The 17724-nt window shown below is 52.5% G+C and overlaps 7 protein-coding genes across 7 annotated transcripts; 4 read left to right on the forward strand and 3 right to left on the reverse strand.

Moving 5' to 3' along the window:
* Nucleotides 1-1009: 1009 nt before the first annotated feature.
* Nucleotides 1010-1992, forward strand: PPTG_00370 (hypothetical protein; the record flags this gene model as incomplete). The annotated part of the gene is made up of 2 exons (XM_008891754.1): nucleotides 1010-1026; nucleotides 1113-1992. 2 exons carry the CDS (start codon nucleotides 1010-1012, stop codon nucleotides 1990-1992), a joined length of 897 nt encoding a protein of 298 aa, XP_008890002.1.
* Nucleotides 1993-2051: 59 nt separating this feature from the next.
* PPTG_00371 (hypothetical protein) lies at nucleotides 2052-3503 on the reverse strand. Its single transcript, XM_008891755.1, has one exon. The coding sequence runs from the start codon at nucleotides 3340-3342 to the stop codon at nucleotides 2251-2253; it is 1092 nt and encodes a 363-aa protein (XP_008890003.1). The 5' UTR covers nucleotides 3343-3503; the 3' UTR covers nucleotides 2052-2250.
* A 250-nt stretch (nucleotides 3504-3753) lies between these two features.
* On the forward strand, nucleotides 3754-5358 carry PPTG_00372 (hypothetical protein). Its single transcript, XM_008891756.1, has one exon. It carries the CDS (start codon nucleotides 4077-4079, stop codon nucleotides 5136-5138), a length of 1062 nt encoding a protein of 353 aa, XP_008890004.1. The 5' UTR covers nucleotides 3754-4076; the 3' UTR covers nucleotides 5139-5358.
* Nucleotides 5359-6276: 918 nt separating this feature from the next.
* PPTG_00373 (hypothetical protein) lies at nucleotides 6277-8533 on the forward strand. The gene is made up of 3 exons (XM_008891757.1): nucleotides 6277-6745; nucleotides 6815-6955; nucleotides 7025-8533. Exons 1-3 carry the CDS (start codon nucleotides 6395-6397, stop codon nucleotides 7103-7105), a joined length of 573 nt encoding a protein of 190 aa, XP_008890005.1. The 5' UTR covers nucleotides 6277-6394; the 3' UTR covers nucleotides 7106-8533.
* A 923-nt stretch (nucleotides 8534-9456) lies between these two features.
* Nucleotides 9457-10546, forward strand: PPTG_00374 (hypothetical protein). The gene has a single exon (XM_008891758.1). The coding sequence runs from the start codon at nucleotides 9731-9733 to the stop codon at nucleotides 10130-10132; it is 402 nt and encodes a 133-aa protein (XP_008890006.1). The 5' UTR covers nucleotides 9457-9730; the 3' UTR covers nucleotides 10133-10546.
* PPTG_00375 (hypothetical protein) lies at nucleotides 10461-16108 on the reverse strand. Its single transcript, XM_008891759.1, has one exon. It carries the CDS (start codon nucleotides 16054-16056, stop codon nucleotides 10699-10701), a length of 5358 nt encoding a protein of 1785 aa, XP_008890007.1. The 5' UTR covers nucleotides 16057-16108; the 3' UTR covers nucleotides 10461-10698.
* Nucleotides 16109-16161: 53 nt separating this feature from the next.
* On the reverse strand, nucleotides 16162-17639 carry PPTG_00376 (isocitrate dehydrogenase [NADP], mitochondrial). Its single transcript, XM_008891760.1, has one exon. It carries the CDS (start codon nucleotides 17506-17508, stop codon nucleotides 16240-16242), a length of 1269 nt encoding a protein of 422 aa, XP_008890008.1. The 5' UTR covers nucleotides 17509-17639; the 3' UTR covers nucleotides 16162-16239.
* Between the last annotated feature and the right edge of the window lie 85 nt (nucleotides 17640-17724).

Below are 17724 nucleotides of genomic sequence, written 5' to 3' on the forward strand. Positions count from 1 at the left end.
GGGCTTTTGATTGGTAATTTCAAATTGCCACAAATCCAAGTGGTTTTCAAGAAAATGACCGATGATGCAAATTTGCATCACTCGGGCACGAAGAGATAGTATATTCCCCGACCGAGGCACCCATTGAAGGAGCAGGGCCTGAATTGCACAGGTGTCCATTTAGATCAATGGATGTCTGCAGGCTGAGACCGTGATCCACTCTTTGTACATCCATAAAAATACCGTACATGTGTTAATAGTAGAGGATCACTTGAGGTGACTTCATAGAAGCACACCATCACGTGGGAAGATAGATATTTGGGATTGGCTGGAGCAAAAACGATGTGAGCTTCTGAGATTGTAAAGGGCACATAAATTGTGGGTTCTAGTCGAAGTTTCCAAAGGTGGGTTGATTGAACCGACCGAGCCATGTAGACCCAAAAACCGATCCAATCGGCTTAATCACTTGAGTTCACTAAACATCACATAAAGTACGACATCGGTCTTAAACTTGGTGCCATCTGTCGCTGTGTCTGTCGGTTTCCGAATAGCTTGAATTTTGTATCGGGGGATTCAACACAGGTTACAGAACGGGCCAGCATTGGCAAATTTGACCGGAAATTACAATATTTAATACATAGAAAGCGATAAAAGCAATGATGATATATGAGCTTCTAGTGTACCAAGGGGCCTGTACTTGTTCTCATGCGTCCAACGCACCCATTAATACAGCATTTGCGCTGCAGCAGAATGCCCAAATGAAACAAGAACTTACACCATATCTGGCGGCTCGAAATTTACGATAATTGCGCCATAGTTGGTAATATAACGCTTTAAGTACCTAGGAACGTGCACATTGTGCTTGACAAAGGACTCGACAGGTTACCGTTACACATTTGACTTCATATTTAATATTATAAAGTCGGTTCGGCTTTGGGAGACTTTCGACAGAACGACAGTCACTGTCGCTCTTCTGCTCACCAAATCCCAAAAGTACATCTCGTGACAAGGTTTGCGAACAGGTGCTTTCATGGTGGCCAATGGCAGGTACTAGTATATTACATGTATCGGAATCACTTCGTGATTCTTCTCAAAACACCCCATTCTCAATATTGTTCTCAAGCCCCCAGTAGAGACAATGCGCTTCCACTACTTCGTTCTGCTGCAGCGGCGTCCATCTTCGCTACTCTCGATCCTGCCTCCGCGGCAGTAAAAGGTGTTCTTCCTGAATCCGCATTCCAGACTTTGAGTCGGTCGCTAACCGCGGAGAGCAACGATGTCTCGACCAAGACCTCCACTGTCACCGCAGATGACGAACAGAGGGCGATCAGCATAAAGTCGATCCCTGGTCTCCAGTCGATCAAGAAAATCCCAGGCATCGACAAACTTAAGAAGATTCCAAACCTGTTCAAGTCGAAAATCACACCAGATACGTACTTTAGATGGGCCAAGAAAGGAAAAACCCCGGAGTACGTCTTCGGGAAGATCAAACTCGACAAGGCCGGGAACAAACTCTTTGATAACTCGGACTTTAACGTGTGGGTCGCTTACACGCGCATGGTTGTGAAAGACGACCCGGACCGTGCAATCTTCACCTTTTTGTCGGGGAAGTACGACAAGGGAGACCTGATGAAGATGGCTGGAGTGGCGGCAAAGCCAGACACTGCGGATGATATCGCATCCAAACTGGTGAAGATGCAGATAGACGAGTGGAAGGTGAAAGACACGCCAATTGACGATGCCTTTAAGGCATTAAAGCTAAACACGGAAAAGGTGGACGACCTCCTGACAGCCCCAAATCTCAAGACGTGGTTGGAATATGTTAGCGTGGCGAACGCAAACACTGGTACAAAAACACCTATGATCTCCACTTTTAGAGCTCACTTCGAGGACCGAGAGTTGCTCAGGGTGTTCAAGGCGGCTCAGGCCAGTCCAGACAAGAAACTACAGAGAATGGGTAACAACTTGGAAGCCTCGCTGGTTAACATGTATCGTCTGAGGAAGACTACTTAATGCAAGTCCATGGGGTCATCTTTAGCTTGAGCATCCACGTACTTAGTGAAGAAATAGAAGGACGTGTTGAAAATTGCTTTCTGTGGTTTATCATTTTTGAGCATCTGATGACGGCACTATCGATACTTAAAGACCCACTACGTACTTGCCGTGACGGAACCTACTAAGTAATAATGAAGCTCACCAGAGTCTCTACTCACCACTCGTGATCAATTATTGCCAACAAAATGTTGGAAAGATAAATCAAATACTGCAGACCTACAAGTGACGCTGACGGATCATAGACGCCCAGTCCTCATCCGGTGCGTGAGGCACAAATGGGAGTGCTGCATCAATCTTGGCCTTCACGTCAGCAGTAAGAAGCGGTAGCACTTCGAGAGCTTTTAGGTTCTGTTCGAGCTGTGATGGGGTCTTTGCGCCAAGGAGAACAGTGCTGACGTTGTCGTTGCTGGCACACCAAGCAATGGCGAGGTGGGCCATCGGGACTCCCAGTTCTTCTGCAATAGGTTTCAGCTTCTCAGCCTTCGCCACGCGCTCGGCGAAATCAGGGACGACAGCAGACCACTCTGGCGTTCGAAGACGCGAGCCATCACCACCTCCAGTACTGTACTTGCCAGTGAGCGTACCGAAGGCAAGTGGCGACCACGTCGTGAGTCCAAGCTTGTACTTCTTGAACAGATCAATGTACTCGAACTCGACCTTGTTGCGCTCCATCAGATTGTACTCTGGCTGCTCCACGATCGGGCGCGCTAGTCCCAGACGATCGGCGATCTCACAGGCCTCAGTGATCTGAGCCGCACTCCACGAACTGGTTCCCCAGTAGAAAGCCCAGCCCTGGTCGATCACGAAGTTCATCGTACGCACTGTTTCCTCGATGGGAGTGAAGACATCAGCGCGGTGGCAGAAGATAACATCAACGTAGTCCAGTTGCAGTCTCTTCAGTGAGGCTTTGATGCCTTCCACGATGTGTTTGCGAGTCAGGCCTTGCTCATTAGGCGGCAATCCCTTCTCCGGACCCTTACCGAATGGACCTTCGGGGAAACCCTTTGAACCGTAGAATATCTTGGTCGTGATCACGAGATCCTCACGGCTCCAAGTGCCCTCAGCGATGCCCTTTTTGATAGCAGCTCCCATGTTCCTCTCCGCTTGACCACGACCGTAAATTTCGGCGTTGTCGAAGAGATTGACACCGTGCTGGTAGGCCATCTTCATCAAGTCGTACCAAGCGTCGGGGGTGAACTTTTCGTCGTAGTCCATCCAGCTGCCGAGCGAAAGCTTGGAGACGAGGAGACCAGAGTTGCCGAGAAACCGATAAGGCATACGTTGCGTCTTGTTACCGGTGGTCGACATAGTTATGGTGTTTAGTGGATGGTGTGAAGATTTGCTGGTGTTGTGGTGAATTCAAAAGTGAGATAGAACATCACGACCAGATTTCCGTAGCTTAGTCCTATGCAACTTCCGAATCAACTTGGCCGACAAAACGTGTCCATGAGTAATACAGTGTGGTTAGATAACATGCTTGAATATCATGGTATGTGATTGCTTAACCGCAGATGAAAAAGAATACGTTTTGATTGCTTAACCGCTAGGTATGAATAATAAAAAAAAAAGTGTATTGTATCATTTGTAGTAAGATTCTGAACGCAATACAATTATCAAGTAATCCCAGTGAGATTGCTTAACCCAAATGCGACAAACCACTTGTTGGTATGATTACTATGCCACTTGGCGGTAGGCGTCTATGAGCTGAGTGACGATGTTGTCGGATTCACTGACAGTCTCCTCGACAGCTTCGAGACGCTCAAGCTCTCCTGCTACAATAATCTCAGGCTGAGTGTTTGAGTCCTTTTTGACCTTGTAGGTGAAGTCACACTTAATTAGTTCAACCCAGTGATTTCCGTGGCCCATTCAATTGCCTCACGTCTAGAAGGTGATTTTAGCTCGAACTTGGAATCTACACCGTAATCTCGCAGCTGTTTTGAGTATATGAAAACAGAACGCAAGAAGTTCAATGTACTCCATTGTCGAAAGAACCGCGGTCATTTTGGAATTTACCTCCAACAACAACCAACACCTCAAACATCATGCCTTCCAACCCCAAGTCCGCCCGTATGACCTATCGTTTCCTCGGAAATTCCGGTCTTCTCGTTTCCAAGCTCTCGCTTGGTAGCTGGATGGACGTCAATGACAAGTACACCGCCGACGCCTGGTACGACATGATGAAGCTAGCCTTCGAACACGGTGTCAACTTCTTCGACAACGCAGAAGTATACGGCGGAGGTCTCGCGGAGAAGAACATGGGCGCAGCTATCAAGAAAGGCATCGCGGAAGGGACCTGGAGCCGTGAGGACCTCGTCATCACCACCAAGATCTTCTTCGGACCTAAGGATTTCATGGCGGAACGACGTCCAAACGAGATGGGTTTGAGTCGTAAGCATATTGTGGAAGGCACGAAGGCGTCGCTGAAGAGGTTGGAGCAGGAATACGTCGACGTCATCTTCTGCCACCGCCCCGAGCCGTACACGCCCATCGAGGAGACTGTCCGAGCTATGAACTACGTGATCAACCAAGGCTGGGCCTTCTACTGGGGCACCAGTCAGTGGAGCGCTGCTGAGATCATCGAAGCGTGCGAGATCGCCGACCGTCTCGGACTGATCCGGCCCATCGTGGAGCAGACGATCTATAGTATCTTGGATCGCAACAAGGTCGAGTTCGAGTATGTCGATTTGTACAAGAAGTACAAGCTCGGTCTTACGACTTGGTCGCCTCTTGCGTATGGGGCACTGACCGGCAAGTACAGTGCTGGGACGCCTGAGGGTTCCCGTATGGCCAATCCGCTTTTCAAGTCTTTTTCGCCAGATTTCGCGGAGCGTGTGGCCAAGGCAGACAAGCTGAAGCCTCTGGCTGAAAAGCTCGGTATCTCTATGGCAGAGTTGGCTGTCGCCTGGTGTGTCAGTAACGAGAATGTGTCGACGGTCATGATTGGTGCCAAGACGTTGGAGCAACTGGGGCAGAACCTCAAGGCACTTGAGGCGTTGGAGAAGATTACTCCGGAAGTGAAGGCAGAGATCGACTCGCTAATTCCGTTTGTGCCGGAGCTATCGAAGCCCGATGGAGCTGAGATGATGCGAGCGCAGTTTCTGTAGTGGCATACACAGATCGTCATCAGTGGCGGTAATTCATAGCCTCTCGAGCTTGGAAATGCTACATTAGCCATACTACAAGCTGAAGAACGATAGGTTTTCAGAGATTTAAAGCAATTGGAAAGTATTGCTTGTAAGTGAGGAATTTACTGTATACGAAGCCTCCTAATCCACACATTGCACCTTGCGTGACCTATACAGGTCAACGTACTCGAACTCCACATTGGAGCGCTTGATCGGATTGTATTCGGCCTGGTCAACACTGGGACGGACGAGAGGCGATGCCACACGCTTCCTCGAAATCCGCTGAGCTTTAAGAGCTTGCACCAGTAGAGCGCCCACCCCTTATTGATAACGAAGTGCATGGCTCGCACAGTCTCGGTGTACTTGAAAACCTCCCATCGGTGGTGGTACACGAGGTCCGCATAGTCCAGTTGCAGCCTCTTGAGTGGCTGCTTGATGCCCTAAATTGGAACCAGCACTCTCGAAGCCAAGGTAGAGTTTCGTAATGATGACGAGAGCTTTACGTCTCCAGGTGCCATTGGGGATGCCCTTCCGGATGACTTTCCCCCATATATTCCTCTCGACCTGACCGGCGCCATAAATCTTGGCCTTGTCGAAAGGTTGATGCCAGTCTTAACTGGAAACGCGAGCGCCATCGTCTCGAACCAGCTATCCACCGTATATTTGTCGTTAAAGTCCGTCCAGCTACCTTGTGCGAAACCAGGAGACCGTAGTCTCCGATGAAACGGCAGGCCATACGATCACGAGAGTTGCCCAACATGACCACAATGAGTCCGCTGTAGGGTGGAGTCTTTGGAGAATTTGGACGTGACGACTTCCACTCGCCGCCGCGAATGGTTGCTAAGTGATTGCTTGGTGTAAAGTCGACTAGTGTCGTGAGATTACTTGGCTCCTTCGGCTCCTACTACGCAGAGTTGTGCAGTCGGACGGTGGCGAAAAGTGCGAACAGGTGAAGTTGAACTACCTGTCAATTCAAGGCGATCCGTCACAAATCACAATTGCGCTACCCGTGACAATAGCAGGAATGATTTCGATTAAGACAGACGCATTTATCATTTATGCTAGTTATTTTACACTTGATTTACAGAAATAGTAACATGTGTTAACGAAGGTTATAGATAGATGAGGTAATCCTGAGACTAGCAACACTCAGGAATCGACCGTCATTCCGCTAGACGCTCGCCGCTATTCCTGCTCAGTCTATTCCTGACGCGCTTGTCCTCACCCCCACCGCAATGACTGAGAACAGCGACCGCCATTCGGACGCTGCTGTGGTGCAGCCCAAGCTGTCGCCGCCCAACAAGCACAGCCCCACGGGCATGCACAAGGACGTGCCAGATGGCGGGCTCACGCGCCTGTCGAGCCGCCTGCTTCAGTCTCGTGTGGGGCGTGACAAGCAGCGCTACGACGGTAACACGCGGCTGCTAGCATGCATCGTAGTCTCGCGTCGCGTGGACACCAGCAACGAGTTCTTGCTCATCTCGAGCTCCAAGCACCCGACGCAGTGGATTCTACCCAAGGGCGGCTGGGAGAACGACGAGTCTGCCGTGGAGTGTGCACTGCGTGAGGCCGACGAGGAAGCGGGGGTGCGTCTACAAGCTTTTCATTGTATCAGTTGCCAAGCGAGTTATTTACTGTCGGTGCTTTTGCTGCAGGTGACGGGGAAGATTATTGGATCACTAGGCACACTGGACTTCGCCAGTCAACAGGGCAAGTCCTGTCGTTTCTACGGCTTCAGGCTCGAGGTCACACAGGTCTTCGAGGACTGGGCTGAGAACACTCGCAAGCGCAAATGGGTGCGTAATGAGATAGGTTTGCCATGCATTTTGCCATGAGTTTTAACACGGTACTTCTACTACCACCAGGTCTCTCTTGATGTAGCGCGCGAGTTGTTGCAGCTCCGCCCAGAGCTGGTAGAGATGGTAGAGCGCGCTGTGGCACTGTGAGCGCTAGGCGTATTTATTAGCTGCAGCCTCGACAATGTACAACATGCACCTCTTTGATCACCGAACTGCTTGTGTGCCACTAGCCCAAAAAAGGCAACTTCTCTTCAACTTGACAAGCAATCACTCCGACGAGAGCTCTGATCGAACGTTGCGGCGTGTGCTTGTTGCAAAAGCATTCGAACTTTTGTCTATCTAACGTTAGTCCAACGAATGCAGCAAGTCATTCGTGCAGTGTCAGGATAATGTATCGTTCATCAACGTCTACACGTGTTGGTTGTCGTTCCAACCACGGCCGAAGACACCAAACAAACGTCGCTTCCTCTAGCCGGATCGCCATCACATTGGTGTGGATCTCGGAGGGTTGTGACCTGGCGTGCTCTCATTTGGCGGTCGCGGGATGCCGCGCCGCGATTGGAGCGACCACTTCTACATGGTGGTGGCATCGAGAGGGCGTACAGGGCGTCGGCATGTTCACCGGATGTCATCCGAGCCGCCGCTCACCATGATCGACTTGTCCTGCTGTTGGTCGCTTTCGTGGTGATGGTCGGCTTGGCGCCATTACAATGGGGCTGTAAGCTTCGAGGTGTCAAGCGCCTACGTGCTGTTGCGATGAGTAATTAATTGTCCAGCAATGCCGACGTCAGACGTGTTGCAACGAGAGCCATCTGCTCCGATGCGAAAGAAATCGACAACTTGTCCAGCGTTCCAGAGTTTTGCGATGCTGTGGGTGGTGGCAGCGGTGACAGTATATTACTCACGAGCATTTGGGCGCTGAGAAAGCGGACTTCTGAAACGATGCCAGTGCGAAGAACCAGAGACCAGAGTCTCAATGCGACAAAGTGTGCAAGCTTAGGGGAATTGACACGTCAAGAGACGAGAGCGATTTCTACACCGGATCTCGTTGGTCCAGCGCGACCCACACTGCGCTGTTCATGAGGATCCTCCTGCTTTATCCTCCGTACATGGATCTGTATGAGCTGAGCATGACTCCGGCTTGGTACTTACATGCACTTGCACTTGCAGTCCTGTTTGCCGCGAGAGGAGCTCACGGTGGCACTGAAACGCCGACTTAATACATGTAAGCAAGCTAGCTTAACAAACGGGCACTCCCGCGACGTCTCGACCATGCGGTCGTTGGGGAAGGCAATCGGAGGTTGCGGCGAGCCGACACAACGATACCTGCCAGACCGGCACGCGGTAACGAGACTGAATCGAGTCGCTAGCATAGCGCTAGCCAAAAAAACAAAAACTGGTTTGTGGTTTTTTCGTGGCTGATTTTTGAGCGCATCGCGGCGACAAAAGCGTACAGATACTGTCGCTGTCGTTCACACAAAGGGAGAGTGTTCGAATCAGAGCCGCCGTCCATCGTCGCCGACGACAAAAGCGGAGCTCGTGGCGCTGATTTTGAAATTTTTTTTTTTTTTTTTTGGTATGTAGTTTTCCATGCATTTTTGTCAAGCCTATTTTGCAAATCGTACTGTAGGTTGAAGCCTTTCTGTCTGACTCGTTGCCTAACCCTCTATCCGGTTGCATGGTCTCTGCGCGCGACGCGGCATGGAGTCAGTCCAGCCAGTCGGACCATCGCGAAAACTGAGGAGACTTCCCCTCAACGATATCTTTCGTCGACGGCTTCTACATGTGCACTTGAGTGCAATTGTATAGTAGTGATCAGCGCTGGCGTGCGATGGCAGCAAAAGGGGTTTCCTTTGTTATCTCTGCATGGAGGCTCAGAATCTACACACAGCAAGCGAGCTATCGAATGCCTGGGATCTTCGCTGACGCACGTCCCACGCTATTGAAGAGGACGAAAGAGCCCTCTTCGACGTCGATGAACGGTCCCTCGCAGACGAGGAAGGAGGGAACTTGTGCCTTACAGAGACATGACGTGGAAAGCGTAGGTGGCCTACCGCTACAGCGCCGCCTGCAGCCTCCATTCGATGCTCTAATAACTGTAGCAAATATCCGCAGCAAAAGAATCCTTTCGTGTCAACCCGGAAACGGATGGCAATCGCCTGTTCTCCAGCCACTTCTGGCCTCTGCGCCACGACAATGCGCTGGTGGTTGTGGCACCCACCGACGCGCCAAACACAGCGCTCGTCGTCGATATTTTTTTTTTTTTCCACGGCGATCATCTCGTGCCTCGCACTGCGACAACGATCATCCTTTGGTGGATTTCCTACGCTCGACGCACCCAGCCGGCGGGCAGAAAGCTGGCGCTGCACACGCCTCATCGTGGGGCTCGAGCGCTTTTTGGTGGCCGGCTGTGACACAACACGACGGCATCAGCCCATACAAAAACCAAGTACAAGGGCGCAAAAGTAGAACGTTGAGCGGGATAGGGGTCGGAACTTGCCTCGTCTGGTCGTCCGATCGTCGCGTGCCCTGTCATTGGCTCATGCTGGTCGCCCGCAACTCTCCCCGCCTTTGTGAATTCATTTACCGAAAAGACTCGTGGCAACACAGTGCTCTTCCTTCCTCTTTGATAAAGGCCTCATAGCACCGTTCAGCAGCAGCCAGTCGGTATTGAAGCATACAGGGAAGCCGAACACTCTTCCGCTTCGCTTCACCTTTCGCAGCAGTTAAAAACTCCCAGAAAAACAACAACAAAAAATAAAAAACAGAACCATGAGGCAGCGCACCAAGAGCGTCGTGAACGTCCGCGAATACTTCCGCATGGACGGCAGTGGCGCCCCCGAGCAGGAGGACGACGATGACAACGATGACTGGATGGCCATCGCCATGCAGGGCGCACCGCGTAAGGTCAGCGTGGAAGTCGTTAAGCCTGGCAAGAAGGCACGCGCTCGTACGTCGACGTGTGACTCACTGGCCGAGACGGACGACGACTCGGATGGCGAGGAGGACGATGGCATTCTGCGCATCCGAGCGTGCAGTCACGACCGCCGCATCAGCTTCGACGACGACGTTAACGTGGTGGAGATCCCCGCGCGCTCGAGCTTCGACGCCGACTACAAGCGCCGCGTGTGGTACTCGCGTGACGAGCTGCGTCGCAGTCAGCAGTGTTGCTAGACAGCAGAAAGACGCAGAGAATACGACACCTCTCTTGTCTTGAGACTGGACCCAAAGGTGTCGTCTGGTCAATCCAAGAGAAGAGAGAGAAAGCGAACGAGAGCTTTCCAACCCCCCAAGTGACTGAGCTACAAACGTCTCTCGAGAGCTGGCGAGGCTTCCGAGTGCGAGGCCCAGTTGGTTGTTTATTTATCGAGTCGAGCGTAGGCACAGACACGAAACTTACATTAGGTCTGACGGGCTTAAGTGCATTCTTGGCCAGGGCGATCCGAAGTGATAGGGTCCCTACATGCGAAATACACTCCTGAAAAGACTAGCTTAAACCAACTTCCTCTGTAACGGACATGCAACTTATTTAAACATTTTATCAACCACTTTGCCACTTCCATCGTTTGCATTAAAAAAAAAAACAAAGTTGTCGGCAACACGTAAATAGAAATAGAAACGGGCACTTAATTCTGCAGAGGAATCGCTGCAAATACATACCCACACAGCTGGCACACGATCATTTTCACTTGCTGAACGCATCACTATTGGCGTCATCCTTTTCGTTTTGTCGTGTGTGCTTACGAGAGATGGAAGCTGCACTGGCCTTCGTTGATGCAGTACAGCAGTCGTTGCTTCATGATCTCGCGCGTGGAATAGTCTGGCAGCTTGAGGTAATTGGTACACGTGGATGCAGACGGCAACACGGCGTCGTTCTCCTCGATACTGTTGGCATCCGACAACTCAGTAAGTTTACGAACGACCGTGAGCTTGGGCTCGAGGTTACGTAACCCGCCCAACGGCAGGCGGTTAGCGCCCGTCACAAAGCGCACAAAGAGCCTCTGCTCGTCCACCGACAACTCGCACAGAATCGACACGAGGTGGGCGATCGCACGACTGTCGGCCGTGTAGCCGTGGTCGCACACCATGTGTTCACGCAAGTCGACACCGTCGCGATCCCACATGGTGTTGCCGGTGCCTCGATCGCTCAGTAGCTGCTCCAGTTCACGCACGTCGAATGCCTGTAAGAAGCGGAAGAGCTGGTGATCTCCATTGCCGCAGATCTGCTCGAAGCCTTGTCTGAATGCTTGCACTTGGCTCTTGATCGTACGGTCCAGTAGGAACTCTAGATTCAGTGAAACATATCGACGTAGTGTACTGAGCGTCACGGGAGTGTCCTGACCGCCGCGTTCCAGTGGGGTATCATCAGAGCCGACCATTGTGAACGAAAGACACAGAGAATCCACTTCCGTAGCCATCTCTGACGCATCAGCTTCCGGTTCCTTCGCTTCGAACTTCATTGCCAAATCGTGCAAGTAGCGCAGCGAGTTGGCGACGGCAGGATCCAGCTCTTCCACGAACGAGAGCGACGTCTCCACACTCACGCCACTGCCCACCATCTTCTCGCCACGTAGCGCTCGCAGGAACGGACGAGCGAACGGCAGATTCAACAGCCGTTCGTCCAAGATCGCTTGACCCACAAAGCGTCCCAAGAACCGGAACCACGCCAATACATCCACTTCATCTCCGCTGAGTGACGTCGCGTCAGCTTCCAGACTCGGAACATCGCTTGAGTCGGTATCAATAGACGATTTCGACTCGTCCAGACCATCGTCGCTAAGATACGGCTTCGGATACAGACCAAACGGAGCCGTGACGGGAGGTCCTCCACCCACGTTAACACTCGCGACAGCCGCTTCACTCAAGTAACTTAACGACTCCACTTCAGACTCCATCACCTCTGGACTTTGTGCCAAGTTCTCCACTAGCAGATCCACGTCACTGCGAGTGATTGCAGACGTCATGACATTCAACGGCGTTCCCTCACACAACGGCGACACGTGCTTGGTCACGGCACGATAGTCTCGCTCAAACATGCGTCGACCTGAGCGTGAGACCATGCGCTCTCCATCCATCACCACAATACCAGCATCTGTACCGGGGAAATTGACGGTATCGCAGTGTGCACACTGCAGCACTGGATGGTTGACCTTCTTACTGTGTCGAGGGAAGACCTTGGCCAGATACTGAGCCTCTTCGTCACTCAAGATCCACCACTTGAGCGTACATCCATTGGCTTTACCGTAGCTTTCTTCACTGCAATCACAGGACACAGCAGCGGAGTGCCAGTCGTGGTCATCAAGACACTGTGCGCACTGTGGAATGGAGTTTCTAGCCGTCTGTCGCCGTTCTGAGCTCTTGGCTTTAGCTTGCTTAACGTCACCGTCACTTGCTGCCTTGTCTGCTTTCTTCTCGTGTGTCAGGAGCTGTCGATGCACCGAGCACGTGGGGATATGAAGAGCCTTGCACTTACTGCAGTGATACACTGCAACACGATGGTATCCTCGAATGGCAAGGGAGCTATTGGCTTGTGTCTTGGCCTCATCGTCGTCAACAGCCTCTCGCTTCTGCTCTTCATCCACTGGAGTTCGATCGTCATCTCTCCACAACTGCAGCCGCTTGGACTGTATCTGCTGACACACGAGTGTAAAGAACTCCGTAGTGGGTCCTAAGCCCGTGCCAACCTCCCCTAAGAACTCAATCTCGATCACTGCCTTCTTGCCGCCATAAATCGCCACGAGCTTCATCGCCGACTGCAACAAACGCGAACGTGCCACTCGCACCTTCAGTCGAGGAAGCTTCACCATCTGAGCGATATTATCCAAGCCAGACGTCCGAGTACGACTCGATCCATCACGATACCGACGTCTACTGGAAGTGCTTGGTCGTGTCTGCTGCGCTGCGGGTTCCTCCATCACGGCTTTCCTCCACACTGATCGACACAAATACTGAATCGCTCTGGAACATCCACACGTCGTCGCGTACATGAAATGACAGCGCGTCTCGAACTCCAGCACAAACGCAAACTCATTGACAAGACGGAAACACCACTCCGGAAGGGAATTTGTCACCACACGCACAGGCTGCTGCAACGCGCGACGCACTTGGAGACTCAGATAACTGTTGACAAAATTGAGAGACGTTCCAAACTTCCCAGTGCACTGCGTTCGCACCAGCTTCAGTAATAGCAACAAGTCCCACACATCATCCCACCACTGGCCGGTCTCGGAGTCAGAAGGAACAGCCACAGCGACCTTGGAGTCGTCAGCATTGGACTCAGAGCTGACAGCGTCTTCAGACACGCTGGAATCCGAGGAGGCTGCGACTCGGAAGGTGATATCGTGAGGTGATGCAGTCCAAATGCGAGAGCGAGACGACGTTGCAGGTTCAGAGCGTTCGTTCGTCTTGTTATTCGTCTCTACGCCTCCAAACTTCACGATCGCTTCCAAGATACTCATATCTGTCGGGAGAACCTGTCCTCTATAGACCGCTACCACTCGTCGGGGCTTCACGACATCATTGGCAAACTCTCCACTCTCGTCAATCTCTCCGCTTTCATTCTCTTCTCCTGTATCTGCCAACTCGTCGAGAATAGACTCAGCGCTCCCTCCTCTACCAAACAACTTGTCGGCGATAAAGTCCTCCATCGTCTCGATTCGAGCAAGAGGCTCCACCAACACAACGGTATCGTGTACAGTACGGTTGTTGGCCTTGTGGTTTCTCCCATTCCGCTTCGAAGTTGTCTTCATCCCACGGAGAGGAGACTCCTCCGATGTATCACGAGAGTCTGTCTGGGTACTCTGGTCTTCATTATCAGGCTCCGCTGCTGGCTTTGTCTCCTCAATCAACACGTGAACTTTAATATGTTGCGTGAGCTGATCCAGATCAATCGCGACGCTGCCAGATGAAAGGCCAGACGATCCGTCGGTGGTAGAAACAGAGAACGCATCTTTCTCCGACGAAATCGAATCTTGCAAACACCGCAAGAGCGACGTCACAACCCCCCGCCCATCACTGCCATCTTCCACGTCCAGCATTTGAGAAAAGGCTTGCTGGCCTCGAGTATCTGACAGAATCTGGATGAGAACCTTCACTAGTCCACTGCAAGCGATCTCATGGGCAGTCAGGAAGTCCTCTCCTTGAGCGACAAAATCACGGAGCTTCAATAGAACATCAAACAGTGAAGTATCGGCCGAATTGGACGCTTGCGCTGTTTGCAGCTGCTCCACAAGTTGCTCCAACTGCGTCATAATGCTGACAATCGAGCTGTCATCTCCTAGATATTCTCGAACAAGTCGAGCTGACGTCGTCTGGATCTCCAGCATATCTCCTTCACTTGTATTTTCCTTGGCACTAGTAACGTAGAAGCGAATGATACTAGCGACGCCGTGTCGCTCAAAAATGTCCTTGGCTGCCTCCCGTGCACCGGAATGCAGCAGCGGGACCTCAATAATCCTCAACGCAATCTCCACTAGAGCCAGATCTTTGTCGCTCTTGGTGTCGCTGCGATTGGGACGCAGCACTCGAGCCAGGAAAGCAGCAAGGCGAGATAACTCGGTTCGTTCTTGGGCTGTGAAAAGCTGCTCGTTCGCATGCATCAACGAGCAGCTACGGTAAATCACACCGAGACAGTCGTACCGGACATCAGCACGCGACGTCACGTCGTACACTCGAATGATCAATGGCAAAATCTCGTGCGCGAGCGTGAGCATGGGGCGTGGGATGGTCTCGGTGGACGAGAGCTCCTCTGCAATGGGGAGAACAGCGATCACCAGCTTCAAAGTCTCCCGAATTAGCTGGTTATCGGAAATCACTTCTTGCTTGGCCAATAACGCCGTCACAATAGGCGGCAACTTGACAAAACGCAGGTGTGACGCACTGGGGATGACTGTCACTCCACTCAGATCACTTGGAACACACGACAGCAAACAGGAGAGGAAGCGCAGGATGCCTGTGGGGGATAATTGAGACGAGGAGCTGCTGGAGCCATCCAGACTGGCGTAAGACGTGAGTTTGGTCAGTAACAGACCGCAAATCTCCTCTGTAGCGATCATGGACGCGAATTCCGAGTTGTCAGCGAACGCTGTGCTTTCCCCGAGCTTCTGCAGGCACGCAAAGCTGCTCTCTAAGATCTCGTGGTCGAATGATCGCACCAAGTTGGTGATATACGGCAGTCCTTGGCGTAGTTTGTCTTCCATGGACAAAGGGAAGTCTGTACACAACTGGCACACAATACGAGCCGCGCGACGTTGGATTTCCAGCGGGAAAAAGTCCACAAACTGCAGCAGCGCGACGATCCCGTTCTCCTGGATCAATTCCGTTCTGTATTGAGCGCACAATTGCGCTGCATTGGACACTGTGGCTGTGGAACTGAGTGCCTGCTCAGATTTACACACAATCTTTTCTAGAATCTGCAAGGCCAACTCAGCCACGTCCATGTATTCGATCTCCAGCAGCTTCTCACACAGCGACGGGATCACATGTTCAGCTGTCGCTCTGGGGATAGCAGAGCTTGGGTACAGCTCCAATATCGTGGAGAGTGCTCTGGCTGCCAGTAGCAGCAGCTCCATGGACGTAGGAGTGCGCAGAAGCGCCACGACGGCCGGGACGAACTTGTCCACATTGAAACCTGAGACCGCCAGAGCTTCCTCTGTAGACAGCGACAGCGTCTCACACAGCTCGGACAACGCTGCCATCTGTGTGTGGGCCGGTTGATCCGCTCCGATCTGCTCCAGTAGACGCTGGAAGCGCGGGTTACCGCCTGAGCCCTGAAGTAACTGAGAAAATGGGAACATACCGCCCAACACGGAGCTGTCGCCGCTGTGTAGCTGTTCCAATAACCCTCGAAGCGACTGAGGGACACCCTCGCCCTCCGCTTCGTGGGAAAGCGCCTCAAGAGCCTCCAACATGCGCGCGGCGTTGGATCTACGACTACTAGCGCTTCGACGAGACGGAGGAGACGTAGAGGACGCGGAGGACTCAAAGAAGCCGCGCGCATCCTGCTCCTCGAACTCGTCGAAGGCTGCGTCGAGGAACTCGTCGTCGTCGCGGCCGCTGTCGCTCGCACTGGCGTCACTGAGCGAGCGTCGCGCACTCATTCTTCCTCGCCCTGTTTTGCCAGAATGGATCAGGAGAAACTGGAAGTCCTCGAAATAGTGGCACCTCTCAATAGTGACACTTTGACTGTGTACCCATGTTGGCTCGGCTGAACGTAAACATTGCGTTTCACTATTGTGATTGTTGAAGTGGCATTCAATTGATTATTTACGGTATGCTAAAGCTTAACCTTGGAAGCGGGGGTTGACGGCCAGACGTGCGCGTAGGTTATTGGCGATGGTGTCGATGAACTGGAACGTGTCGAGATAGTGCTCGCGCTTCATGTCGTCGCCGTGGATGAGCAGCGCCAGGTCCTTGGTCATCTGGCCGGCTTCCACGCTCTCGATGATGCAGGCCTCCAGCTCCTGGCAGAAGAGCTTGAGCTGATCATTGTTGTCCAGCTTGGCGCGATGCAGCAGCCCTCGCGTCCACGCGAAGATACTGGCGATGGAGTTAGTGCTCGTCTCGCCTCCTTTCTGGTGTACGCGGTAGTGGCGCGTAACTGTGCCGTGTGCGGCCTCCGCCTCCAGCGTCTTGCCGTCGGGAGTGAGCAACACACTGGTCATAAGCCCAAGCGAACCAAAGCCCTGCGCCAAGATATCGGACTGCACGTCACCGTCATAGTTCTTGCAAGCCCAGACGAAGCCGCCCTTGGACTTAAGGCACTGCGCCACCATATCGTCGATCAGGCGGTGCTCGTACCAGATCCCTGCGGCCTTAAACTGCGCCTCGTACGACTTCTCATACATGGCCTGGAAAATGTCCTTGAAGCGGCCATCGTAGCGTTTAAGGATTGTGTTTTTGGTGCTCATATACAGCGGCATCTTGCGCTCCAGCGCATACTCGAAGCACGACTTGGCAAAGCCCGTAATGGACTCGGCAGTATTGTACATACCCATGCCCACGCCGCCGTCGGAGCCTTTAAAATCGTATACGTGATATTCCTCGGGCTCAGCGCCGCTGCGTGCGGGTGTGAACGTGAGTTTGAACGTACCAGGCTCATTGGCCACGAAGTCGATGGCTTTGTACTGGTCTCCAAAGGCGTGACGACCGATGATGATAGGTTCCTTCCAACCAGGCACAAGCTTAGGGATATTCTTGCACACGATGGGCTCGCGGAAGACCGTGCCGCCCAGTTCATTGCGCAGAGTGCCGTTGGGACTGAGCCACATCTTCTTGAGCCCGAATTCCTCGACGCGCGCCTCGTCGGGCGTGATGGTGGCGCACTTAATGCCCACGTTGTGTTTCTTGATGGCACGCGCAGCTTCGAGCGTCACTTCGTCGTTAGTGGCGTCACGGTGCTCGAGTCCCAGGTCGTAGTACTCGATCTGGAGGTCTACGAAAGGCAGGATGAGCTTCTCGCGGATGTCCTTCCAGATGATGCGCGTCATCTCGTCGCCGTCGAGTTCGACGACGGGGTTAGCGACGTGGATCTTATGGATGTCGGTGCCCATTGCTGCTTGGAGGCGGAGAGGGTGATTGAAGTGGGTGTGCGTGCGGTGGTAAAAGCGAGAATGAGAGAAGCGCGACGCCGGCGATGCTCAGACCGCCGGTATCCGTCCTATCGTGCAGATGACGCACGCAGAAAAACGGCAGCTTACGTCGGCGACGTCAAGGATCAAGTTTCAAATTCGAGGGACACGATGTGATTGGTTCATCGAATTCTAGTC

Source organism: Phytophthora parasitica, assembly GCF_000247585.1.
Source record: "Phytophthora parasitica INRA-310 unplaced genomic scaffold supercont2.1, whole genome shotgun sequence".
In the NCBI taxonomy this organism is placed as follows: domain Eukaryota; phylum Oomycota; class Peronosporomycetes; order Peronosporales; family Peronosporaceae; genus Phytophthora; species Phytophthora nicotianae.